General features: G+C 42.0%; 1 protein-coding gene across 1 annotated transcript in view; it reads left to right on the plus strand.

The window, feature by feature from the left end:
* c1galt1a (core 1 synthase, glycoprotein-N-acetylgalactosamine 3-beta-galactosyltransferase 1a) overlaps positions 1-5,094 on the plus strand; it is a 7,542-nt gene extending 2,448 nt beyond the window's left edge. Inside the window, exon 2 of the mRNA XM_020585976.1 lies at positions 4,930-5,094. Coding sequence (XP_020441632.1) covers positions 4,930-5,094 — 165 coding nt within the window. The remainder of the gene's footprint in view (positions 1-4,929) is intronic.
* Positions 5,095-10,822: the final 5,728 nt, after the last annotated feature.

A 10,822-nucleotide genomic window follows, 5' to 3' on the forward strand; every position in this document is an offset into this window, starting at 1 on the left:
CAAGTCAAAGTCCAGACCTGAATCCAATCGAGAATCTGTGGAAAGAACTGAAAACTGCTGTTCACAAACGCTCTCCATCCAACCTCACTGAGCTCGAGCTGTTTTGCAAGGCGGAATGGGCAAAAATTTCAGTCTCTCGATGTGCAAAACTGATAGAGACATACCCCAAGCGACTTACAGCTGTAATCGCAGCAAAAGGTGGCGCTACAAAGTATTAACTTAAGGGGGCTGAATAATTTTGCACGCCCAATTTTTCAGTTAGAGACAATCACACACAACCACCTAAGCTGCATGTCTTTGGACTGTGGGAGAATGCTGGAGTATCAGGAGAGAACTCACACAGGCACAGGGAGAACATGCAGACTCTGCTGCTGTGAGGCAGCAATGCTAACCACTGCCCTATATATGCATATACATATATCCCATAACATCATCTACAAAAGGGCAGGCCATGGTAAAGGAGGAAAGACACATACAGAAGTATATACTGACTTCATTAAAGACACCTTTATAGCTTTATCCTCCATCTCTAATCACCTCAACAGCTGCAATAAAGTTCATCAAATGTCTAACAACAATATGAACACAATCATTAACATTGACTATCACATCTTACAGATTAACTCTAAAAGAATTCATTGGTTTCTGATCAGAGTGACTGCTGACAGAACAGATAAGGTACCAGGATTAATCAAGCCTAGCTGTTAGCCTGGTCTGTAGCAGGCTAGCTGCAAAGAATAAATCTCCATAATGTTATGCACACAATGGTGCTGTAGTGTCAGTTATGCTACAGTGATAATACAGACTGAGCCGTCATATCAAAGCAGTGGAAGTGCAGTCATGGCAACATTTAGTATTTAAATGGGATACTCGTGTATTTAATTTGCCAGCCATTTTACCCTACATATCGCTGCAATTTGCAGAGTTTTGCTTTTGCAGTTACATGCAAATAAAATCTTTAAATTGTGTTAGGAGCCGTTCGCACCAGTCAGTGTGCGAACAAGGAAAGAGGCGGACCCAGGTAGCCGGCTTCGGTGCATGCAGTGATTTATTATATACAGTGAACAAGGGAGTGACAAAAACACAGAGGGAAATGATACGTAGTCCTGTAGATGAGTAGTAACTGGGTGTCTGACCAACCGCAGGAGGTGAGGAGATGGAGAGCTGGGCCGAGCTGGGTAGGTGGGGTCACTCCTGGGCTGGTCGACGGTGATGGTGGTTACTGAAGGTAGGGACAGAGAGATGAAGGCAATAGTGGAATAGATAGGCGACTGTGCATTGACCTGCCTGGGAGGAGAGAGTGGAGCCACAGTCTGAAGGAACAGTCCTTCGGGGAAACACAAAACAGTAGCTGGCTAGGGGATAAAGACATACAAAAACAATGAAAACGCACGGAGTAAAATTGGCCTAGTGACTAGAAAGAACTGGCAAGTGACTGAGGAGTGAAACCGGGTAATATAGTGAGTGACCTAATCAAGTGCAGCTGGTGATAAGGGAGTGAGGAACAGGTGTATGTGATAAGAGTAATGGGGCAAGAGACAGTAGGAAAGGTGAGGGAGGCAGAGCGGCCGAGCAAACCTGACAAATTGTTCACTGCCATCCAAGAGAAGCTCTCTCTGTTGCGATGACTGACTGGACTGTAGCCAATCAATATCAGCTGTTGATATATACAATCTAGTCACTGACCACAAGAGTATGCACTTATCTTCAATGACTGAATCCACCTTTTCTAATCCACAACACAGGTGGGGGTTGCTGAACCAAAATATTTGGATAGCCTTAGCTGGCATTAGGAAATCCAGGATTGCTGTGATGAACTTTGATACCAGAATCAGAATCAGAATCAGCTTTACTGGCCAGGTGTGATGGACACACAAGGAATTTGACTCTGGTACATCGGCTCTCAATGTGCAAAACAGTAAACCAGCATAAGACTGTGTAATATAACAAAATAGTATTAACATCAACAAACAGTGCAAACAATGAAGAAAAAGCTGTATAAACAGGCAGTAAACAATGCAGACAACAAGGAATGTTCATTGAAATGAGATAACACACACACACACACACACAGGTATTGCACTGAGGGTTATTGTTCAGTCATACTGTCATGGGTTAAGTGTTCATCAGAGCGACAGCCTGGGGGAAGAAATTGTCCCTGTGCCTGGTTGTCTTGGTGCACAGTGACCTGTAACACCGTCCAGAGGGGAGGATTTCAAACTGATTGTATTCGGGGTGTGAGGGGTCTGCAGTGATCCTCTCCGCCCTCCTTTTGACCCGTGCGGTGTACAGGTTGTCCCTGGAGGGCAGGCTCACACCAATGACCTTTTCTGCAGTTCTGACTGTCTGCTGAAGTCTGTACTTGTCCTGTTTAGTTGCTGAGCCAAACCAGACAGTGATGGAGGTGCAGAGAACAGACTCAATGATTCCTCTGTAGAACTGTATCAGCAGCTCCTGGGGCAGGTTGAACTTCCTGAGCTGGCGCAGGAAGTACATCCTCTGCTGTGCCTTCTTGATGATGGTGCTGATGTTGGATGTCCACTTCAGGTTCTGGGAGATAGTGGAGCCAAGGAACCTGTAGGACTTTACTGCTGATACAGTGCTGCCAAGTATGGTGGGGGGTTTTCTTCCTGAAGTCCACTGTCATCTCCACTGTTTTGAGCGTGTTCAGCTCCAGGTTGTTGCGGCTACACCCCAGGACCAGCTGCTCAACCTCCCGTCTGTAGACTGATTTGTCATTGTCTTGGATGAGACCAATGGCCTTTGTGTCATCTGCAAACTTTTTGAGCTTGACAGAGGGGTGCGGCTACACCCCAGGACCATCCGCTCAACCGGCCGTCTGTAGACTGATTTGTCATTGTCTTGGATGAGACCAATGGCCTTTGTGTCATCTGCAAACTTTTTGAGCTTGACAGAGGGGTCCTTCGAGATGCAGTTACTGGTGTAGAGTGAAAACAGCAGAGGGGAGAGCACACATCCCTGGGGGGCACCTGTGCTTATTGTCCGGGTGTTGGATGTGGTTTTCCCCAGCCTCACTTGCTGCTTCCTGTCTGTCAGAAAGCTAGTAATCCACTGACAGGCGGGGGCAGGCACAGTGAGTTGGGTCAATTTGGAGTGGAGGATGTCCGGGCTGATGGTGTTGAATGCTGAGCTGAAGTCCACAAAGAGGGGCCCCTGGGGAGTCGAGGTGTTGCAGGATGTAATGCAGTGCCATATTCACTGCATCATCCACTGACCTGTTTGCCCGGTAGGCAAACTGCAGGGGGTCCAGCAGGGGGTCAACAATGTCCTTCAGGTGGGCCGACACCAATCTTTCAAAGGACTTCATAACTATAGATGTCAGGGCAACAGGTCTGTAGTTGTTCAGTCCACTGATGGAGGGTTTCTTGGGGACTGGAATGATGGTGGAGCATTTGAAGCAGGAGGGGACTTCACACAGCTCCAGTGACATGTTGAAGATAAGTGTAAAGATGGGGGCAAGCTGATCGGCACACACTTTCAAGCAGGATGGGGTCACACCATCCGGACCTGGTGCCTTTCTGATCTTTTGTCTTTTAAAGAGGCCGCGCACATCCTTTTCACAGATCTCCACTTTTAGTTTTTTCTGCACAACATCAGAGCACTTCTCACTTTTTTCCTACAAATAATTACCACATTTTGGCAAATGATTAAGTACAGTTGTCTACAATTCTCAATTCACTTTCAATTCAGTTTTATTTCTATAGCGCCAAATCACAACAAAAATTGTCTTGGGGGACATTATTATTATTGTTATTGTTAAAAAAACAAAAACAAATCCTCATTGAGTAAACACTTGGTGTATGTCCTTAGATCAGTTTCTTCTCAGTTAAACTGTCTTACTGTTCACATGATCACGACATTAGTTCATACAGCTGTTATTGCCCATACATAAATACAGCCGTGTCAGACAGGATTTCCACTCCTTATATTCCAAGTGCATTTTTTTCTGTTTCAATACGAATAAACTGTATTGTTTTACAGGTCGGGAAAGGCCAAAGGGTTCTGTTAATCTCTCAGCACTGTCTGTTTTCTTTAAACATATAAATTGCTGAGATGGCAGTGAGTCACTTCCTGCTCCAAGACCCTTTAAATCTGTGAAGTTAGCCTGAATAAGTCTGAGAACTAACTTGCTCCCAAGTAGGTTTGAGAGTCTTTCGAAGAACCAACAAATGCCAGATAATGTGAAATTGTCAACAAAATTATCCAGCTAATCTTAATCCCAGTATGAAGAATCATGTCTCAGGTCTGTGTCTGTAACTGTCTGTTCACCTTTAGTACAAATGCTTCCAGAGAAGTCATAAAACAAGTCCCAAACAATATATTACTTGGTTATAAATAAAACCAACTTTGGAAGCTTTAATAAATAACAAGACCCTGGATGTCATAGCAGGGATTACAGTACACTGGAAGCCTTGAAAAGCAAAGTAGGAGGTGATCTGAGAAACCAGATCACTGCAGCAATCTATTTCACCACCCTCAGGCCACAGAATGACTGTGCCCCTTATACAGTCCCCATAATAAACATCTGAATCCCCTTACTGCTCTCTGGAGTCATGCTTTTAGGTCAAATTTATTACACAAACCTCACTGTACCTGTATGTGCTGCTGCTGACACCATTCAGCACTAATACAACTGGTACAAACTCTTTCTGCTGATGCTGAGTGATTTTGCTCTTACAAATCCATGCCTGGGTGCTCTTAATAAATAATAAGACCGTGGATGTGGTAGCAGGGATTACAGTACCCTGGAAGCCTTGAAAAGCAGAGTAGGAGGTGTTGCATCCTGTTGGTCATCCAACATCCAAGCCTGCGCTGGGTCTCTAAAGCATCCTACTGTTTGAACACAACTACAGTGCAGTTTTATTTCATTGTGCTAATCTTGAATGTGTTTTCCCTCTGTCTCTCCAGGGTCCAGGGTGCTGTTCAGATTTTGCTGTGTCCTTTCACTACATTTATGCAGTCCAGATGTATGCTTTGGAGTACCTGACACATCATCTGCGGCCATATGGATACAAATACAGATTTAATCCTGATGAAAGAACTGAAATTAAAACCACAACTAAGTCCAAGTAAAATGTTGGTGTCTGCACACCAGCCTGTGCGGTAATTGCAGGAGAGATTGAGGGTATCCTTTGGTTTTATTTATCATAATATAGTTTATCTTCTGTAGCTTTCATTTTATAACTTATGACTTTTCAGTGTCTAAAACCTGTTGATACCCATCACCTGATCAAGTATTCCTTCCAAGGCCAACTGTCAAACTGTTCATGATGTTTGGGGGTGTGAGTGGGTCTCTTTGATTAAGGTTACTTTGTGTGTAAAAAAGAACAAAATGTAAAAATGTAATGAATTATCAGATTTGAAGATAGTACGTGCCTTCATTTTGCCTTTTCTGACACTTGCGCTGGGTCTTTTGCTTATAAAACCCATGTAGTAACAAAAGCTCAGTATGTATTGTAGCTTGATGGCAACACGGGTGAACCACAGTAACATTGTAGCCAATGGGGCCTGTGGGTGAAATATTTAGTGGGTATCTTCGGGCCAACTCATCTATATGGCACATACACATGAAAGCTAAATGTTGCAAAATATTACATTTATGAAGAGCAGATGCAATAAAGACTGATGAAAATCGATTTCTCAATCTGAAATGATGCTGTGGTTATCTGCTTCTCCTGCAGATGAAATGAGTTTCTTGTATGTTGGCCACCAAAATGATTAGTAATGCTTTGTTACCACTGGTACTCATCACATATCAGTATATAGCTTTGATCTCCTCTCACTGGTTGTGCAAAAAGTCTGCAGGACTGTTTTTCCTGATAATAGGTAGATTATGCATACAGGTCAATATATAGAAGGCAGGGCTACAGTAATTACACTATGAATTCCTACCGCAAAACCAGAGGGACAACTTCTGTATTCCTTTGGCTAAAAACAAAAAGAAATGTCTGAATACTCTTCTCAGACTGTCAGCCTTATAATTACCGCTGACCTAGTTTTCAATGTGTAAGTGACAAAGATAGCCTGGATTCACACTCTAAGGAGCTGTTAAACATTTTGGGAAATACACTTATTCATTGTTTTCTCCAAGGATTAGATGATCAATAAAATTCTTGCACGTGTATGACAGATATGAAGCTATACTGCTGACAACTGGTTAGCTCAGCTTAGTATAAATACAGAAAATTGGGAAACAGCTAGCCTTGCTCTGTTAAAAGGTAAAGAATCAGCCTCCTAACACCGCTAAAGCTCAATGACTAATATAATATATCTGATTTATCTATAAGTTGCGATGTTATGGGGGATTCTGTGTTGGACTCTGTCTTGGTTGGAAAAAATTAATTCCTGAATTTCTGAATTGTCATTTCTCTCAACAGTTTTGGAGAAGATTGTATTTTTGCAACTGCAATCTTTTCTTGAGGAAAATTTTATTCTTGAAAAATTGCACTCTGGATTTAAATCACGTCACAGCACCAAATCAGTTCTGTTAAGAATTTTTAATGACATTTTAATTGTTGTTGATGATGGCCATGCGTCTTTGCTTTGGCCAGATCGATGACTTAGATTTTTTGTTAACTTAAGGCTATTTCCACACCATAGTTGTTTTTTTCAGTGACAATCTTCTGTTTTTGTCAATGTCACTGTTTTTTTCTTTCAGGTTAACTTCTCTGTCATTGTTTAGCTGTGGAGAGGAGGTCTTTGAGGGGCGGGGCTAAGGAGAGTGTGATTTGTATACTCTGACACTGTGTGGAACAAGGCTAATGAATTTTAGGTGTGCCTGGAGCAGAAAAATGCCAGTAGAGTGAAAGAGATGGTCTGAGAGCTACTGGTGAACTCAGGGGAAGCTGTATGCTGCTGAAGTTGGCTTCTGAAAAACTCTTTATTTCCTTCTGCCATCAGTCTCCTAAACAGCTGACAGGAGTTTATTACCAGGAAATGCGTCATGTACTGTCGACCTGTACTGTTTACATTCTCAGTTTGCACATGCATAATTGCACATTGATTGTTGACTGCTGCACATGCAGCATACATTCTCTATTATATTCTTATATATTTTCATTATATTGCTACATTTGCTGCTTAAAGTGCCATATATTTTGTGTTACTTATTTATGTACTTTATATTTCATTTGTCTGCGATGGATTGGCGATCTGTCCAGGGTGTACACCGCCTTTGCCCGACTGCCAGCCGGGATTGGCTCCGGCCCCCCGTGACCCTGTTCAGGGACTAAGCGGTAGAAAATGAATGAATGAATGAATATTTCATTTGTATTTTGTGGCATTCATGTGGACGGCAAAGTAAGAATTTCATTGTCCTGGGGAACACGTTTCCTAACTGTGCATATGACAAATAAACACTTTGACCTTGACCTTTGACCTTCTGATTCAACAGTTAAGGGAAACACGTTACAATACGATGGATGAATAATCACTTTTATTGGCTGCACATGTTACACACAAGGAATTTGTTTCCGGTATAGAACCGAGGCAGCCATCTGCGGCGCCAACTCAATCGATGGCTCAAACCATCCGGGGCAATGGGGGGTGGTCTCAGTATCGAAAATAAAACTCTAAAACTGAAGAAAAAAAACATAACAGTAACTGAAAAAGCTAACACTGGCATTAAAGCATTTGTATTAAAAATTGGCATTAAAAATGTATTAATACTGGAATATTTTTCATCTGTTGCTCCTCATACTGTACTTGTGGCATTCCCCAAGGTTCAATACTTGGTTCAATTTAGTTTAATTTGAATTTACTTCCTCTGGGTTCAGTTTTTAAGAAATATGGACTGTCTTTTCATTGTTATGCAGATGATATTCAAATTTATTTGCCTGTGACTGGGAAGGAGAGCTGCTCACTCTCATCTTTATTTTACTGCCTGCATGACATCAGAACATATTGCTCATTAAATTTCTTACATATCAGTGATGATAAAACTAAATGGGTACTCCTTGGTAGCCCTGGCAGTCATTGTAACTGTGATCTTGACCTGATGGCTGCCTACCTGAAGCTGCAGGTGAAAAACTTCTGAGTGGTATTTGATTGTATCCTTAAGTTTGACTTGCAGGTAAATTTAGTGGCTAAAGTGAGTTTTTTTCAGCTGTGATTATTAGCTAAGGTTAAGCACTTTTCATTTAATGACCTTGAAAAAACAGTTCATGCATTTATTACCTCCAGGATTGATTATTGCAACACACTGTACAGGTACAGTGCCTTGCGAAAGTATTCGGCCCCCTTGAACTTTGCAACCTTTTGCCACATTTCAGGCTTCAAACATAAAGATATAAAACTGTAATTTTTTGTGAAGAATCAACAACAAGTGGGACACAATCATGAAGTGGAACGAAATTTATTGGATATTTCAAACTTTTTTAACAAATAAAAAACTGAAAAATTGGGCGTGCAAAATTATTCAGCCCCTTTACTTTCAGTGCAGCAAACGCTCTCCAGAAGTTCAGTGAGGATCTCTGAATGATCCAATGTTGACCTAAATGACAAAGGATGATAAATAGAATCCACCTGTGTGTAATCAAGTCTCCATATAAATGCACCTGCACTGTGATAGTCTCAGAGGTCCGTTTAAAGCGCAGAGAGCATCATGAAGAACAAAGAACACACCAGGCAGGTCCGAGATACTGTTGTGGAGAAGTTTAAAGCCAGATTTGGATACAAAAAGATTTCCCAAACTTTAAACATCCCAAGGAGCACTGTGCAAGCAATAATATTGAAATGGAAGGAGTATCAGACCACTGCAAATCTACCAAGACCTGACCGTCCCTCTAAACTTTCAGCTCATACAAGGAGAAGACTGATCAGAGAGGCAGCCAAGAGGCCCATGATCACTCGGGATTAACTGCAGAGATCTACAGCTGAGGTCGGAGACTCTGTCCATAGGACAACAATCAGTCGTATACTGCACAAAGCTGGCCTTTATGGAAGAGTGGCAAGAAGAAAGCCATTTCTTAAAGATATCCATAAAAAGTGTCGTTTAAAGTTTGCCACAAGCCACCTGGGAGACACACCAAACATGTGGAAGAAGGTGCTCTGGTCAGATGAAACCAAAATCGAACTTTTTGGCAACAATGCAAAACGTTATGTTTGGCGTAAAAGCAACACAGCTCATCACCCTGAACACACCATCCCCACTCTCAAACATGGTGGTGGCAGCATCATGATTTGGGCCTGCTTTTCTTCAGCAGGGACAGGGAAGATGGTTAAAATTGATGGGAAGATGGATGGAGCCAAATACAGGACCATTCTGGAAGGAAACCTGATGGAGTCTGCAAAAGACCTGAGACTGGGACGGAGATTTGTCTTCCAACAAGACAATGATCCAAAACATAAAGCAAAATCTACAATGGAATGGTTCACAAATAAACATATCCAGGTGTTAGAATGGCCAAGTCAAAGTCCAGACCTGAATCCAATCGAGAATCTGTGGAAAGAACTGAAAACTGCTGTTCACAAACGCTCTCCATCCAACCTCACTGAGCTCGAGCTGTTTTGCAAGGAGGAATGGGCAAAAATTTCAGTCTCTCGATGTGCAAAACTGATAGAGACATACCCCAAGCGACTTACAGCTGTAATCGCAGCAAAAGGTGGCGCTACAAAGTATTAACTTAAGGGGGCTGAATAATTTTGCACGCCCAATTTTTCAGTTTTTTATTTGTTAAAAAAGTTTGAAATATCCAATAAATTTCATTCCACTTCATGATTGTGTCCCACTTGTTGTTGATTCTTCACAAAAAAATTACAGTTTTATATCTTTATGTTTGAAGCCTGAAATGTGGCAAAAGGTCGCAAAGTTCAAGAGGGCCGAATACTTTCGCAAGGCACTGTAAAACCTTTTCAGGACCTTCACCACAGCCTGGCACAACACACATCAGGACGTCTGACTGGTACCATGTCTGGGTCTTTGCTTTCACAACACACACGGTATAAAAACAGCTGTGCACGCGTTTTAGTTTAGAATTAGTTTTCGTACATATTTATTTATTCATTCTTTCAGCCCTGTGTATAGACCTTCTTTGTATTAAATGTTAGTTAGTTACTGTTCCACCTCTGCCTCCACTCCACCTTTACCTTTAGGAGTTTCATTTTATGTCCGTGTCCTCTGTTGACTGATAAAATCTCACTTTCGGTTTGTCACAGGACGACGTGTCTTCAGATTTGCACTTTAACTAAAAGCCCAACTTCCCTGGACTCTCTGTGCAAAGTAAACGCTAAATGTGTCTAATACATACAGTACATTAGTTTAAACCACCAGTTCAGCGATGCTTTCATAGTCCTAATTATTTACACTGTGATCTGTGAAAAGGTAAAAGCCACAAGGCGAAGTCTGTGGGCGGAGACCAGTTATAATGACAAACTGGTTTTTATTCAACTAGGAGGCTGTGAAGTGTTTTATACAAAAAGGTTTGGTGACATTTTGTTAAACTGGCGTTAAAAAAAACAGATTAAATGTGTAAAAACCTACGTACCTGTACCTGCTGTGTGCGTCCAAGAGCTGTCGACCCAGATTGGAGGGAAGGCAGGTGGAAGTCCACAGCTGTACCACGTGACCCGCCCCAGTACCGCAGTCACATCGTCAGTCTGTGACAGGAGACATAAGAATATCCCCAAGGTTTGTCATGTCGGCTGTTCTAAACCATCTAAACTTGTATAATCCTATTTAAGACTTGGTTCCACAGTCTGGGAGCCACTGTTTAGGAAAACATCCAGTTTGTGCTCAACATGTGAAACAGCACCACCTACTGGTCGATTCTGATAAACCCTGGTAACTTCTGTTCAGGCTTAC

The sequence above is a fragment of the Monopterus albus genome, unplaced genomic scaffold (assembly GCF_001952655.1).
Source record: "Monopterus albus unplaced genomic scaffold, M_albus_1.0 scaffold390.1, whole genome shotgun sequence".
Taxonomy (NCBI): domain Eukaryota; kingdom Metazoa; phylum Chordata; class Actinopteri; order Synbranchiformes; family Synbranchidae; genus Monopterus; species Monopterus albus.